The 17,185-nt window shown below is 35.3% G+C and overlaps 2 protein-coding genes across 3 annotated transcripts; both read left to right on the top strand.

Moving 5' to 3' along the window:
• The first annotated feature begins 1,325 nt into the window (after nucleotides 1-1,325).
• On the top strand, nucleotides 1,326-3,957 carry LOC104250182 (large ribosomal subunit protein uL1z-like). Its single transcript, XM_009806754.2, has 6 exons — nucleotides 1,326-1,378; nucleotides 1,546-1,579; nucleotides 2,129-2,348; nucleotides 3,036-3,201; nucleotides 3,387-3,592; nucleotides 3,730-3,957. The coding sequence occupies exons 2-6, from the start codon at nucleotides 1,575-1,577 to the stop codon at nucleotides 3,781-3,783; spliced, it is 651 nt and encodes a 216-aa protein (XP_009805056.1). The 5' UTR covers nucleotides 1,326-1,378; nucleotides 1,546-1,574; the 3' UTR covers nucleotides 3,784-3,957.
• Nucleotides 3,958-10,763: 6,806 nt separating this feature from the next.
• Nucleotides 10,764-12,576, top strand: LOC104250181 (ferredoxin, root R-B1-like). 2 transcript variants are annotated; one of them, XM_009806752.2, is made up of 2 exons: nucleotides 10,764-10,885; nucleotides 11,937-12,576. In XM_009806752.2, the coding sequence occupies exon 2, from the start codon at nucleotides 11,943-11,945 to the stop codon at nucleotides 12,396-12,398; it is 456 nt and encodes a 151-aa protein (XP_009805054.1). In that variant the 5' UTR covers nucleotides 10,764-10,885; nucleotides 11,937-11,942; the 3' UTR covers nucleotides 12,399-12,576. The 2 variants fall into 2 exon arrangements, with proteins under 2 accessions (XP_009805054.1, XP_009805055.1); XM_009806753.2 differs by having other exon boundaries at nucleotides 10,773-10,890.
• Nucleotides 12,577-17,185: the final 4,609 nt, after the last annotated feature.

Raw genomic sequence — 17,185 nt, forward strand, 5'->3', positions numbered from 1 at the left:
AGTTTTCGCCTGAGTTTTCATTTTCCTTCTCTTGTTTTATCATAGCCATGGCTGCTACGCCCAAATCCGTTCACCAAGAAGAGGAGGGTTCCGCCTCTTCTTCCTGCTCAATTGGTGGTACACCGCCATCGTCTGGCGAGCCAACCTCAAGATATTCTGTCTCGAGGAGGGACCTTTCGTTAGAGAGACCTCCCAATGTCGAAGGCCACTGGGATCATTCATCAAGGTTCACTTTACCAATATGAGAGGAACACCTCGAGGCAGTGAGGAGAGACAACAGGTGGGGAGAAGAGGTGGTACTGCAGGTACCTTCCCCTGAAGAGAACATCACAGCTCATACAAAGGGTTTTTTACACGTATACACGTACCCCTTCACGTTGGGCCCTCTCGATAGAGTCATGCTTGACTTCTGTCAAAGATATCGGGCTACCCTGGCACAAGTTCACCCGTCGTTCTAGAGGACAATGCTGATGATGAGGTTCTTTGTGGAAGAAGTCGGGCTCGAGTTTACCCTTAGCCATCTCATTAGATTGTACCGACCCTTTCATTGCCGAGGCCTGATAGATTTGCGACGCCGATCCACCAGGCCCTTTGTTGTCGATGATGAAGAAGATGGGGACCTAGGGTGGATGAATCGATTCATCCGAGTAAGGACTGTCGATGTTGTCCCCGTGGAGTTCCTGTCGTTTCCTGAGAAATGGAATGTCACACGTAAATGGTACACTTGTGTTCTTATATTGAATGTTGTGTGTCCTCTTTACAAAATGACAAGGGTCCCCTTTATATACCAGGGGGAATCCCAACATAGTACAAATGCATTTATTACAAAGATATATATTGCTGGTACAATCATTTAATACCACAGTACGGGCTTGAACTAGCCTAATAGACTTGGTCAGCTTTAGTCACGTGCCTTAGGAATCTCCCACTCGCTCGTCATAGCCGCCGATTTACTCTGTCCCGAAGTCGAGCATATGGAAACCCTCGGGGTCGGGCATCGAACTGTGCCTCGAGCCTTCACAAAACGGGTTGTGTGATATCATAGCCCGATTTTAGCTGTATACAGTCCTATCTAATGTTCAGAAAAATTAGGAAATTGCAACCAAACTAGAAACAAATTAACATGACAAATATAATTTTCAATTTAGTACTCCTTAATCACAAAATAAAAAGAAAGACTTGAAACGAACGAAAAAAAAAAGGATCAAAACCAAACTAAGAATTGGGGTTATTTGGGTTTTTAGCTTTCCATACATTAATGGGCCAGCTGAGATAGCCCAGTTTTTGTACCATTTCGCTCGACCCCGGTCCACTTGCAGCCCTTTAAGTACATAGCAATCCATTGAACCAAACCCTAATCGAGGGTTTTCTCTTACAGGTAACTTACTACCTTCGCATCCACCTCTCTCTCATATACACAGATGCATCATTTCTTATGGTTTTGAATTTGGATCTACTGATTAAGGATATTAAGCATTTGGTTACCTTTTTTTTTAGCTGCTGATAAAGCTGAAAATTTTCTATTTTGTGATTTTTTTTTGACAGTAAAGTTTGAAGGAGAAGAATTTTGAGCCATGAGGTATGACTGAAGCTCCAAACTTCTCTCTGCTGTTCTCAATGTGTTATCTACTTCTCTGAATATGTTATCTCAGTCCATGTTTGGTCTCATAATTTATTTTTCTGCACTTTCCGTTTGTTAGCAAAAATTGATTTAAGCTTTCCTAGAGTGCATTTTGGTAAACAACCTAGTTTCAGATCGATAATTTGACATTGTCGCCTTTATAATTAAACTATGAGACAGATTTTTCTGAATTTGTCAATATTTGTTTATTTTAGTTCTTCATTTAAAGGGGAAGTTTCCACTTCTTTTAGATTTGGAGTTGCTTGATATGTATATCGGAAAAAAATAATGATATCTATTTTGATACCCTTACAAAATCCTTTCGTTTATTTGGAGAATCATAGGTTATTTGATAGTGAAGATTACATGAACATGTTAATTGAAACAGTGTGGCAAAATTTGTTTGTCTAGCAATATGTTTGTAAGAACATTGCAAACTTGATGATCTTATAGTTTTTATGGTATTGTTGAATACATGTATTTATCTTTGATATGATTCCTTTACAGTAAGCTTCAGAGCGATGCCCTTAGAGAAGCCATCTCTGTGATTAAGAATGATTGTGCAGAGAAGAAAAGAAAATTCACTGAGACTATTGAGCTCCAGATCGGGCTGAAGAACTATGATCCCCAAAAGGACAAACGTTTCAGTGGGTCCGTTAAATTGCCCCACATTCCTCGTCCTAAAATGAAGATTTGTATGCTTGGAGATGCTCAGCACGTTGAGGAGGTAATCCTACTGCACTTTTTAACTAGTGTCAATGACTGCACGGACAATTTCAAACAATATTTGCAGATAGGCTAACAGTTGCAAATACTGATGGTGAAAGCTTTTACTGATTGAATGACTACTGCTTGTGTGATTTAGCTTAATAATGAGATGATTTGATTTGTCACTAAATAAGCTTCTAATATGTTTACGTTCGTTTGCTCACCTATGATTACATATGCCTTTTGCTTTCTCTGAGATTGTGTTGTGTTCACTAGCTGTATTTGTCTGCACTTATCCTGTTTCTTTGGTGTAGTTCTTCTACATAAATCCGGGATAGTTTTAGCTTTTTCCAATACTAGTTTCTCATATCTTGGAAATGCAATTAGTTTGGAAGTTAGGTGCATCCTAGCTTAGAAGAATCTATTGTTCAATGACCTTTTTTCTTCCATTTGGTGGACATCCTTGGTGAATTAGCTCGTTGATGTGGTTATCATAGTTTAGAGAGGAAATCCATCATAAGTCTGTTTTCTTGATTCATTGGACGTGGCTCTTTAATGTCGACCATTTAGCCTTTGTTATTGATGTTGTCTTCACTCTTGAAATTTTGTGGCTACTTCAGATTGCCCCAAAAGTTACATGTGTTGGAATCTTTCCTGAATCTTCATTTTGTTTTTGAAAAGACGATTAACACTTATATTTCTGCAGGCAGAAAAGATAGGTTTGGAGTACATGGATGTGGAAAGCTTGAAAAAGCTTAACAAAAATAAGAAATTGGTTAAGAAGCTTGCAAAGAAATACCATGCTTTCTTGGCTTCAGAGTCTGTCATCAAGCAGATTCCTCGTTTGTTGGGGCCCGGCCTGAACAAGGCGGGTAAGTTAATAGATTCTCTTAATGCTTTGAATGTATGTATTCAGGGCTGCTGCTTTTCTCATTCTGGAGAACTTGCATCTCTTAGTTACTGTCAGGACTATTCAATGTCCTTGTGGTGGCTTATTTCAGACTATATGCTCACCTTTAAGCTTTTGTTCAATTGGCTCTGTTCCCTGTAAATGCAGGCAAGTTTCCGAGTCTTGTTTCACACCAAGAGTCACTTGAATCCAAGGTTAATGAGACCAAAGCTACTATCAAGTTTCAATTGAAAAAGGTGCTTTGCATGGGAGTTGCTGTTGGAAACTTGGATATGGAGGAGAAACAGATCTTCCAGAATGTGCAAATGAGTGTTAATTTTCTAGTGTCGTTGCTGAAAAAGAATTGGCAAAATGTGAGTTCATTTGGCATCCTAGTTTAGCCATCTCCATATAGATTTGCTATATTCTTCTCGGACTGAATGCAATGTTTTTTTAATTCCATTCCTTGTTCAATTTAGTTCTAATCTGGTGTAATTGGTTGTCAATGCAGGTAAGGTGCCTGTACTTGAAGGGCACCATGGGAAAGCCACAGCGTGTCTTTTAAGGAGATTTTTGTTTCGCTGTTGGAAGTTTTCAGCATTTTGGGTGTGAGCTATAGATACTCTTGAAATTTTTGGGTAGTAGTTCTGGTTATCTGTTTGAATACTATAACATTGTTCGGTATTGTTTTGCTTCAACTTTGTCTTCTTTAAAGATGTTAGCAGTGATTACCATAGCATCCTAGGTGCCATTTTCTCTAAATTTCTTATTTATCTTTTCAGCCGAGTAGTTTGCATTTTTACGTGTAGGCTGAAAGTAAAAAGAAAAACTATCAGTGCTTTACAGTATTATATGCGTTTGGCATCTAAATAAACAATGGACAACAGATATTTAGGAGAGCAAGCTTACCCGGCCATTTACAATAAGGGGTTGTCTGGTAGGGTACTATAAGAATAGTGCTGAAAAAAGTGTATTAGTAATGCAATTATTAGTTATGCAGAAATTAATTATTAGTTATGCAGAAATTATTTTTTATTCATTGTTCGGTGTGGCGTTTTGAAGTTAAACTGCATTGCATAATAGCCATGCTAATGCATGCATTATTAGCATGCATTAATAGCTTTGGTATTGCTAATATCATGGTTTGTTATGCATTAGAATAATTCCAAATAATGTATATAACAAATGCTTGTATTAGGTATACATAGGTTGAAAAGGTGTATCAAACAAAGTATTACTAATACATAAGTTAATGCATTCTACCCAAAGTTAATGCATGCATTAATCCCTTGGTTGTGTAGTTGCTACGGCCGTCGAAACCAATCTCACCCTCAAATTGCCTCTTATCTTGAAGATGTCAGTTGTAAAAATGTTTGAAGATTTACCTGAATAATGGGTTGTAGCAAATTATCAAAAAGATAGTAGTCGGTGGAGACTTTGAAGACGTATTAGTTATGACAAAAAATGTTGATGTTTTGTCAAATTAAACAAGTATACCCGTCAAACACTCTTAGAAAATGAAATTTACCGAGAACTTAATTATCAAGTCTGTCGATAATAGAACGAGCAGAGAGCAAATTAACACAATAAAGTTATTAATAAAAGGATTGTAGGCAGAGAGCAATATCATAAGATTGATAACTTTTTTTTATTTATTTTAAAGAACCTACTTAAAAAGACAAGGAGAAAGCACCAGATATGATTTTTTAGATAGATTAATTTTGGGATATTTACACAAATAGCAAAACTGTTATAAATATATATTATATTATGGATGTTCATTTAGTACTCCGTTATAAATAAACTTCCTGAAGAAGCTTATCCATATGGGACTCCGCCGTAAATATGTTTATCTATTTAGTACTCTATTGGAAATAAGCTTCCTGAAGAAGCTTATCACTTCGGTACCCGGTTATGGATAAATATTACCCCCGATAGAAGATTATCCATATCTGGTATAATAGCAGCTACATCAACTTGTAGTAGCAGCTTACACAGCAGCTTGCGTAGCAGCTTACACAGCAGTTTGCGTAGCAGCTTACACAACAGTTTGCATTAGCAGCTTACGCAACCGCTTCCTTTCTTCTATAAATAGAAGAGATTTCAGTTCATTATGTACATCAGTTTAAATTCGAATAATATATCAGTTTCTCTCTATACTTGTCTTTACTTTATAGTTTTTATTTTATAACACGTTATCAACACGAGACTCTGCCATTTTAAGTACTTACTTCGAATTTAATTTCTATTTCAGTGTTCATCTCTGATGTAAGGCAAGCTTACACAGCAGCTTGCGTAGCAGCTTACACAACAACTTACAGTAGCAGCTTACACAGCAGCTTGCGTAGCAGCTTACACAACAACTTGCATTAGCAGCTTACACAACAGCTTCCTTTCTTCTATAAATAGAAGAGATTTCAGTTCATTATGTACATCAGTTTGAATTCGAATAATATATCAATTTCTCTCTATACTTGTCTTTACTTTAAAGTTCTTATTTTATAACACGTTATTAGCACGAGACTCTGCCATTTTAAGTACTTACTTCGAATTTAATTTCTATTTCAGTGTTCATCTCTGATGTAAGGCGAAGCTCTTACGTCCGTGGTTGGATCTTGTTCATTCCGAGCATCATAAGGTTGAATATATCCTTGAGGTGGTAAATTTTTCTTCTTGGCAGTAGTGATGTAGATATCACTTACATCTGGAGTGGCAAAATTTTCGTAATTTAATTTGAGCCTTTTGCTTATAATTTAATATCTTTATCATCGCCTGCTTGGTTATGTGTTACGTATACAATACTTATTTTGGTATTTGTTTTCATCCTTATTATCTTAATAAAGGATTACAAAGTGGATAACATTGTTAGATCCATTTAAACTCCAGCAGAGTTTACAAGAAATATACAACTACTAGGAGTGATTATATTTTGTATATCTTATTGTAACTAAATTTTGTTAACCACCAGAAGTAGTATATGCCTATAATCATCAGAAGTGATAATTTAGGCTTTCTATGGTTACAATTGAAGATAAGTTAGATAAAATTTCTCTATATTACTTGCATGTCTCGATTTGCTCCTGAAGTAGCAATATCTTAAAAGAGGTTCTAAGCCGTCACACAATTTGGTGTGATTAATGCACGTTCAAATAATTATGTTCCGTTTCCTGAAGGATGAGAACTTTTGATAAATATTAATCCATTCCTGAAGTGAATGTGACAATATTAATAAAGCTCGTAAATATGAACACGCTTTTTGATGTGAATATATTACAATTCACCTCCAGAAGAGGTAATATGATTGAGGGAATATATACTCAATATTTCGTATTTTAAATTTGCTCCTGAAAAAGTAACACAATTGAAATTTTCTTCTGAAGCAGGAAAAATATTATCAAACTGTGTCTTTATGTGCTTAAACAAAATAATAAGCTATTCAAAGTTATTTTTGAAGCACATTTTCATTCCTTGGAGTGCATGAAGAAATACCACAACTCACCTCCTGAAGAGGTATAATAGCAAAGGATATAAATCTTGTTTTTGTGGCATAAAGATCATTGTCGCACGTACCCGTTGTGCGTAAAATATCTTGAATTTTTTTATTAAATATCATTCCAAGGCAAAAGTATTCTTGTAGAATGCTTTCTACTACAACCACATTAATATGTTCTGGTTAGTTATCGAGTTTCTCGAAGGAAATAACAACTCATGTAACTTTCCCTGAAGGATGTAATGACTATGTGGTTACCGCTTTGATACAAAATATTCAGATGTTAATGGTGTTTCTCCCTGAAGGAGATATTTGTCACAAAGTTGGTGGTAAAAATACTGAAATTCTTAATTTCTTACATTTATAAAATTAGAATTGTCTTTATATTGTTAATTTGATTTTGATTTTCTCTCATGACACCAGAAGTGTCTGAGCACTATTTGGTAGTACAAAATTTATCAAAAGCTCCTAAAGAGCTAACTGTTTGTCTAGAAAACACATGATACAAGTAGTATTTGAATAATATTTGATTGTGAAAAATAAATTGAAGGCTCCCGAATAGCTTATATGCAAATTTGTCATTCATATTATATTATTGTGGTCAAAACACATGTTGTAGTAAACTTAAAGTTTACTAATACAAATGACAATCATACTGAGACTACAAATGATTGAAAGATTGAAAATCTTCATGTTTCCACAATCAAAGGGGGTAAATATGTATGTGAGAAGTTACCTGCCTTATTCTTCAATTTGTACTACATCATGTATCACAGTAAACCAGAAGTTTACTAATGCAAAAACAGCTACAGTAAATCAGAAATTTACTTATACAAACGTAGCCACAGTAAATCAGAAGTTTACTAATGCAAAAGTTTGTGACATAGTAAACCAGAAGTTTACTAAGAGATATCACATGCCATGATAAACTTGAATTTTCATTTGCCATTTTTTGAGCTATTTGAGAATTCAGATAAGCATATACTGAAGAACTAGATGATTCTTCAAGAATTCTCTTGTGTTGCTTGTTCTCATAATAAATTGATTGTACCAGCTAAAGTTGAGATTAAGATCCCTAGTTCTGAAATATACAAAAGGTGAGTATGGGCTCATTCACCTATCATGTGAACCACTTATAGATGCATATATGAGATGGTTACATGTGCGATTATTGTCAACCTGCAGTTTGGCATGTGAAATTATTTTTCTCAGTTATGAGAATAATTTTTAGATTATTAAATCAAGATAGTTCATCTTGATGATGTTGGTTTATATCCAAGCTGGTTTAACATTGAATAACTCCTATTAATGGTAAAACCATTGCTTATGAGAACAAAGCTTCATGCGTTGGTCTAAATTTTCTAAATTGCATATAATAGCACTTGTATGCATCAGACCAACAATATATGATAAATCCTCCCCTCACAATTGGTTTAGGATCAAAAACCAAATATTTTTACTATCTTTTGATGTGTAGTATATGATTAATCTCTACTATAATGCACAAAGATATGTTTTCCAAAGAAGGTTGGGAATATATGTTAGTTTTTCTAACATTTGGGGAATAGAATAAACAGCTGAAAAATATGCTATATGAATCGAATTATCATTAATATGATCATCACTTAGAAGATAGATCAAGTCAAATGCCAGAAGCAAGTGATGATCCAAAACCAAATATAATATTTTAGCTACAAATGCTTCTATTAAAATTAAAGTCCCAGAAGGAAAGAATTTACTGTACGCATGAAGCGTGGTAGACCAAGCAGTTCCAAAGGTAATAATTCTTGAAAAATGATAGGATCTAATGATCAAAATGATCATAATAAGAGGAAATAAGCTCTAGAGGAGGCCACGACATAACATTTCATAAAACTCCTAAAGAAGTTCAGGTACCTGAAAATAAAGAAAGTGATGAGATCTCAATAAGTTATGTCGCTTGCAAACTGATACAAAATAATCATCAACGATATATTTGATACAATATAGTACACAATATTGTAAAATATTGTGAGGATCAGACCTGTAGTCCAGACACCTGAAGATGTCATGCCATTTAAATGCAAGTCATAACCTATATGACTCATTTGATTAAATCTCTATAAAGATCCTTGAAGGATTTAAAATGCTTGAAGCATATAATTCAAAGTCTCAGAAAATGTACTCGATCAAATTATAAAGATTTTTGTACGGTTTAAAGCAATTTGGGAGTATGTGGTATTATCGCCTCAGTGAATATTTGCTGAAAGAAAGTTACATATATAATGTTATTTGTCCATGTATTCAGAATTTGATATACTTGCTGTTTATGTTGATGACATAAATCTTGTTGGAACTCCAGAAGATCTCCAAAAGGCAATTGAATATCTTAAGAAAGAATTTGTGATGAAAGATCTTGGAAAGACAAAACTTTGTCTTGGTCCGCAAATTAAACATTTAGCATACGAGATCTTTATCCATCAATCTGCTTATACATCAAGGGTTTTAAAACGCTTTTACATGGACAAAGCGCACCCATTGAGTACACCAATGGTTGTTCGATCACTTGAAGTGGATAAGGATTTGTTCCGACCTCCAGAAGAGGATGATGAACTCCTTGGTCACGAAGTACCCTATCTCAATGCAATTGGTACACTAATATATCGTGCTAATGCTACAATGCCTGGCATAGCATTTTCTGTTAATTTACTAGGAAGATATAGTTCTTTTCCTACACGGATTACGGATCCGTTCTTACCTCCAGAAGAGAATGATGAACTCCTTGGTCCAGATATACCCAAGTCTCTGCACTGTACTCTTTTTCCCTTGCTCATATTTTTTTCCACTGGGTTTTTCCTGGTAAGGTTTTTAATGAGGCAGCTTGCAATGTATATTATTAGTGTAATCTTTTTCCTTGACTAGGATTTTTTCCCACGGGTTTTTTCCTAGTAAGGTTTTAACGAGGCACATAATAATGAACATCCAAGGAGGAGTATTTTGAAAATATTTTTGTGGATGCCCATTTATTACTCCGCTGTAGATAATTTTCCTGAAGAAGATTATCCATTTAGTTCTCCATTGAAGTTTTCTACAAGTATGCAGCTGGTGCAGGCAGGTTGCAAACAACTCAATGAAATGACTTGTAGCAGCATCTTGGTTTGATGAGATTAATTTAAATCGATCTGAAATAGTGGTGGATAATATTCTCTACAAATTCAACTTTTGAGAAGATGATATACAAGATTGGAATGCGGAGACTCGAATATTTGAAACAAGGTTTTCATCAGGGGAGTAAAATACGCGATGCACTTTTTAAAGGTTTTTTCCCACGGGGTTTTCCTTATAAGGTTTTTAATGAGCCACCTAGCAATGCGTATTACTAAATATGTGTACTCTTTTTCCTTCACTAGGATTTTTTCTCACAGGGTTTTTCCTAGTAAGATTTTAATGAGGCACAATATCTTTTAATGAACATCCAAGGGGCAGTGTTATAAATATATATTATATTATGGATCTTCATTTTGTACTCCTTGTAAATAAGCTTCCTGAAGAAGCTTATCCATATGGGACTCCGCCGTAAATATGTTTATCTATTTAGTACTCTATTGGAAATAAGCTTCTTGAAGAAGCTTATCACTTCGGTACCCGGTTATGAATAAACATTACCCCCGGTAGAAGATTATCCATATCTGGTATAATAGCAGCTTACACAGCAGCTTACACAACAGCTTCCTTTCTTCTATAAATAGAAGAGATTTCAGTTCATTATGTACATCAATTTGAATTCGAATAATATAACAGTTTCTCTCTATACTTATTTTTACTTTACGGTCTTTATTTTATAACAAAAACAATATTTTCGTGGCTCATTCAAAACTTTTTTTCCGGTTCTGGTAGACAAATGGAATCAAAGAAATTAGGCACTTTGAGGGAAAGAGTACAAAAAAAAAAAGTAGCAAAGGCAAATAAGTAACAACGCCCGTTGTAATTCGAATATAGTGGGAAACAGAAACCCATGGGCGGTAGGTTTATTAGGGTATCATATTACTACTGTAATCTTCCTTGTATATATTGAAGCCGTTACACACACACACAGAGGCTACATTTTCTTGTAGGCTCCCAACATATCCCAAAACACATAGCTCTCTTTGGAGTCTTCTTGAGCCTTTCCTCGATAACTCCGCTTAATCCTCAAACTGTAAGGTTTTTCTTTAACTTTAAGCACTGTTCTTTGTCAAATTTACAAAAAAGCTCTTTTTTATTTATTTATAATTTTAAACTTATTGGTTATGGTTCTGGGCTTGTGTGGTTCCTGTAATAAATGTTTCGTGTCATACTTTGCATATGAGTTCTGATAATTGGGTTTGTCTTGTTCTTCTTTTGATTGTTGGAGTTGTCAATTTTTCCTTTACATTTCCTGGTGAATTTATTTTGGTATATGATTAAAGGTTGGATCTTGAGTGCTAGCTGGATTTTGGGTGGTTTCAAACTTTTCGTAATTCTTTCGATTCTAAATTCAGTTTGATGCCTTTCTTGTTGATAAGCTTGATTTCATGTTTAAACAAAATAACATGGAATTGAAACTCTTTGTGTTTTTTTTTTTCCTTTTCATATTGTGTGTCAGCTGCATCTTTGTGTCTTCTCTTTCATTCACAGCCATTGGCCCTCAAAGGATGAGCTTTACATTTATTAGAAAAGCTGCATATATCTTAATGTAAACTTAGTTTATTTTATGGAGCTTCGAGTGAAGAGCAGAATGCCACTCGCTTGCTTCTTCTCATAATGCTCCAAACATTTAAATGCCTTGTTATCTTGAAATGGACAATTATGTATCCATTTCTTTCATTTTAGCACAGGCACACATTATTGAATGTCAATCTAGTTCTCTAATTTTTTGGGCTTGCAGATAGCAGGTCTATGTCAATCTATAGAGTTGTTAGTTAATAATTAGGTCTTCATATCGTATTTCACTGTTATGTTAAACAAAACAGAAATGTCAACCCTAGTAATAACTTACTTTTCCACTTTTCATATGCAACATGAATTGGTGAAGGTAAAAAATCAAGTTTCGTTTGTCTTATCTTGAATTTGGATTCAATAGTTAAATACTTTGATTTAAACAGCGTGCGTTCTGCAGAGTGCATTGATCGAATTTGAGCATCAACAAGACATTATTTCTTGAACATTAGCACCTCTATCAATTCAATAATCTGTGTTCTGAGTAATTAAGCTGCTATCTTTTGTATCAGGTAAACATGTCAACTGTCAGACTTCCTGCCACCTGTGTGGTAAAAATTGCTCCTCAGACCCAAAGAAAGAGCGTTTTTGTAAAGAGCCCATCGTCTCTAGGGTCTGCGAGGAGCATTTCTAAAGCCTTTGGATTGAAAGCTAGCTGTGCCTTTAGAGCATCAGCATCAGCAGTGTACAAGGTCAAGTTGGTTTGTCCAGATGGTGTAGAGCATGAATTCGAGGCACCTTCGGATACTTACATCCTCGATGCAGCTGAGAATGCTGGAGTCGAACTCCCTTATTCTTGCAGGGCAGGTGCTTGCTCAACATGCGCTGGGAAGATTGTATCGGGATCTGTTGATCAATCTGATGGGTCTTTTCTGGATGATAATCAAATTGAGGAAGGCTATTTGCTCACCTGTGTTTCTTACCCATCATCAGATTGTGTGATTCATACTCACAAGGAATCTGATCTTTACTAGTAGTTATTTTTATGTCAAATAATGTCTATGGTCTTGCTTAAGCTGAAGCAGTTGGAAAATTGCTCTGTTTTTGAGAATGGTCAGCTGTAGAGTTCAATCAGGAACATATTGTGTTAAAATGATGTTTGTGCTTGTTTTAGCTCTTATTAGTGATATATGTTTCAGTTTGCTTAACAAATGTATCAGGTGTAGAGTTCAATCAGAAACAAGGGTCGTCTATGAACCAAAGGATCATTAGAAATTGAAGCAAGCAGCAAGAGAGTTTTGAAATCAAGAACTTCATACACAAGCTCCAAATATTCATGCATTTCTAAAGAGGTTTCAAGTCAAGAAAGAAGGCAAATCAATAATCTAAAACGTTCTCAATAATACTTGTTTGCTCATGGCAACTAATAAGTTGTTTGCAGCAAGAATTAAACTTGAAGCGCATAATTCTTGATCTAGATCAAGAGGGAATTCTAGAGATTGTAACCTCCTATTTCCTCTAGTCTTATTTTTCACACAAAATTACAATAGGACAATTTAAGCCTTCCTCTCTCAGATATCCAATGTATTTCGCCAGAGGCGGACTCAGCTTTTCCATCCGATAATGTCACAAATAGCCCGGAGGCTGTTGGTATAGTAACCGAATTCACCGTTCAAAAATAGCCAGATTTACAAGTGGTCATTCAAAAATAGCCACAGTTTCAAAAGTAATCGAAATATAGCTACTTTTCATGTAAAGGTAAATCTGAACGAAAATACTGTTCAAAATCCGGAAAAATATGCTGGTCCAACATAATATACTGAGGGGTGTTCATGCTTCGGTTTGGATCGGTTTTTCCCTAAAAAGAAACCAAACCAAGTAATTCGGTTTTTCAAATATTAGAACAAAACAAAACAAATTAAGTCGGTTTTTTCTCGATTCAGTTTATGTCGGTTTTTCGATTTTTTCGCTTATTTGTCGGTTTTTTCTTAAATATAAGATGTACACTACCAAACATACATTTCGGCGACCACATTTTCAACGTAACACTATCAAATTAATTGCCCTTTGAAAAATCTATTATTTACCAATATATATTGATGATAATTGAATCAAATAGTGATGAATAATTTAAGGACTCAATCAAAAATATATTGTTTTTTAACATGAAATAGATTCTTACTCTTAACAAAAAAAAACTATCAATTAAACTAGAATGTAACGGTAAAGGACTGTACTAAAAGTGCAAACAATTAATATTTACTATAAAATTTTTAAAACTTTGTATAAAAGTATACATATATATAGGTGTAATAATAAATTTAAAATAACTACTCCTATATTCGGTTTGGTTCGATTTTTTTAATTAAAACCAAAACCAAATCAAATTTGATCGGTTTTTAAATTTCAAAACCAAAACCAAACCAAACCAAAAAGTATCGGTTTTTTTGGTCGGTTTGGTTTGGTTTTCGGTTTGGTTCGGATTTTCGGATTTTTATGAACACCCCTATATACTGGAGAGTGGAGTACCAGTGCTCCAATATCCAGTATATTATACTGGAACTTTTCACTTGTTGGAGTTCCAGCATAATATGCTGGAAGTTCATACACAAGTGCACCGATCTCCAGTATATTATGCTGGAGCTTTCCGTGTTACAATAAAATAATGGCTATTTTTCAATGACTTTACAAACGCTGGCTATTTTTGAATGACCAGTACGAAAACTGACCAGCCCATCCTATCTTAACTGAAAAAATACCTTCTTTTGAGAAACTCACTAAGAAGATCAGCATCATCCATTTCAGCTACATAGTGGCGGACCATCATATGCAGTTGTATGCAATGGAGTTTCTACCAAATCTTTCTGATAAATATTTTTAAGAATTAATGTTTCTTTCTCGACAACAATTCTTCCATTTCTTGACGATGAACAATCTATACCAATAACAACTATGTATCAATCCCAAACAAGTTAGTCTGTGGTATGAATTTTACTTTTGAATATTAAGCTTCATAGCAAGTGGTCATTTTTGAACTGCCCGTTGATCTAATTTTAAAAAAAGACTCCCTGATAACGCCCAACTATGCCCTTTAAAGGACGAAGCGGTCGCTGCAAATATAATCCGATTTTAAGTCCGGAATCGAATCCTCAGGGAACTAACCTATCTATTACACTTTTCGGCAATGTTATTATCAACTCAATCAATCTCTAGATGCAAGATTTTTGATCAATAAAGACTGGGTTTTTGTTTAACTACTTCAACTACTATTGAAAACAACAATAAGCTAAAACAAAGATAATTCAATGGTAAAAAGGTCTAGGGCAATGATTTCCCCAATTGCTAGTTTAGGTCTTGACTCTTCCGCTATAATCTCGCCGTAATACTCTATGAGGATTAAGGGTTAGGGGCTATCGTAATTATCTCTCGATCAACTACAATAATTTACTAGAGCATTCTCTTGAACTACTCTAGCTGACAATGAGTATGCAACTCTAAATTATCCCACCAAAGTTTTGTTATCTCTAAACCACTTTTAAGTTCAAGTAATTAATCTCTTCAGTTACCCAAAAGTGGTGTTGTTCAACAACTATCTAATCTAATATTCTTTCTCAAGCAATATAAGGTAATTAGACACGATTAATCAAGAGCCCATTCAATTAATCACCATACAAAACGTAGTTGAACAATCATATCGTAAATCCGGCTCGATTATAACAACTTGAGTCAAAACTTCAACCAACAATTGGTTCCATCAACCCTAGATAAGCGTTTAGCTACTCATAACAAAATAAGAGAGAACTACTGAATTGTTCATAATGTAAAATTGCAAGAATTAAAAGGAGATAGAAAAACTCTAATATTTGGTTGCTCTTCTCACACTTGTTCTTCCTTCAAAAGTAGTCTAAAATTAGCCCTTTTTTCAGTTGGGCGAGTTTCTAAAGCTTATAAGGGTTTTACAAAAGTTTCCCCGAAATTACACTTTGGTCCTCAAACTTCCAGTTGCGTGAACAGTTCACCGCGGTCGACCGCGGTGAACGCTGACCTTTCTGCCTCCCTTCATTAATCTGCCGCGGTTAGCCGCAGTGCCACCGCGGTCGCGGTGGCCTTCTTGCCCAGACCATTTATGCTTCTTTGTGTTCGGGTACTTTTCGAGTGGGCGTTTTTCTTCACATTATCGCCTCCAAAACACTCCATGTTGCTTCCTCTCATAATATTCCCTGCTAAATAAAAGAACACTATTTAGAGCATTTTGTTGGTAATTTATCTATAAAACAACAACAAAGTATGGTCATATTAAGGTGTAAATATCAACTATATAGCCTACTATCAACACCCCACACTTAAATCATTGCCAGTCCTCGAGCAATCCACCACACTCCATCAAAATTTCTTCCCTAAGCTTCTCCTGTAACAACTAACACCATGAACATTTTACAAAAATTTGCACCTAGTAGTGAACAACCTTTACCTAAAGAGTCAAACCTTTTGTACCATGCACATCCGCACTTACTCAAACTACTCTATACAAGAGTCAAGACTTACCGTTCCTTTGTGAATCACATGCCCTCACATCACACAAGAGACTAGTTCCACATATAACGATAATTAAAACAAGTAGGAACTGAGATAGACAGAATTCGCTCACTTTCAGAAAGAACGTTCACATGCCACAAAGATGCACCGTAGGCTTGCCCGTAGTGTAATACTTTACTAATTAAGCTCATTCAGTCTAAGATCAATATGACTTTACTTGGTTGTAATGTAGGCTAAGGGACAAGTAGGATATATTTAGATATAGTGACTAACCTCCCTAAGCACTTTTTAATACAATTACATCAACTTAAAGATCATAGTTGTGCCAACCAACACTCCACCTCATTTGTTTAAAACATCCCCTTCCATTAGGTACAATTTATACAAGCCACCACTTTTCAACCATTATGAATGTTTATAACCCATATTTTCCTTTTTTTTTCGTGGTGCTTTTTCTTTTATGCTTCAAATTCCACATCCTTTCTCTATCTCAATGGTTCCACTCAAAAACCAAACCACCAACTCACACTTTTACTTATGCATATTTCCATTACCATTTAAGTGCTTATTGAGAGGTAAAAGGGTTCAAACGGCTAGCTATTCAAACAATTGGGTAAGGTTCGCAATGTGGTTGCCAAAGAAATAGGCTTATAGGTTCAACGGGGTTAACTACGATGTATTGCATTCAGGTGAGTTACTTTATATATCTGGCTCAACCAAGAATGCCTATATCACTTCTAAAACTGAAAGAAACTACTATTTCGCTTTGCAAACACACAAGGCAAGTTCTAGGCATCAAATATGAAACATGAAACACAGTAAAACTCATACACACATGGCACGTGACCCACTACGGATTGGGTTATCAAGACATTCTCTTTTGAGTATTCAAGTTAGATACAAACATACAATTTTAAGGTGCTCTAACCGGATTTAACCAATGAAGCTAGGTGTTGAACTCTAGTGTCTATCGTGTTCAGGTGTAAAAAATCGATTTTCGCTCGTGGCCCATTAATCCTAACCTAAAACTAAATAGATCAAAAACAAAAACTACCCATACCCGGTTCAAGCTAAACCCTTGGAAAAGAACCGTGGCCCAAAGAAAAACCAAGGGGGAGTTACTACACTACTTAAAAATAAAATAAAAAATCTTTTTGGTCTTTTCTCTAGACTACTTCGCTCAAGAAAATTGTCTAACAGATCCGTCATCAGGAAGAGTCTCCATATTTCACATTTTTTTCTCGACATAGTCCCTCAAGAACCCCGCCGAAAGAGATCCGTCATC

Source organism: Nicotiana sylvestris, chromosome 6 (assembly GCF_000393655.2).
Source record: "Nicotiana sylvestris chromosome 6, ASM39365v2, whole genome shotgun sequence".
Classification (NCBI taxonomy): domain Eukaryota; kingdom Viridiplantae; phylum Streptophyta; class Magnoliopsida; order Solanales; family Solanaceae; genus Nicotiana; species Nicotiana sylvestris.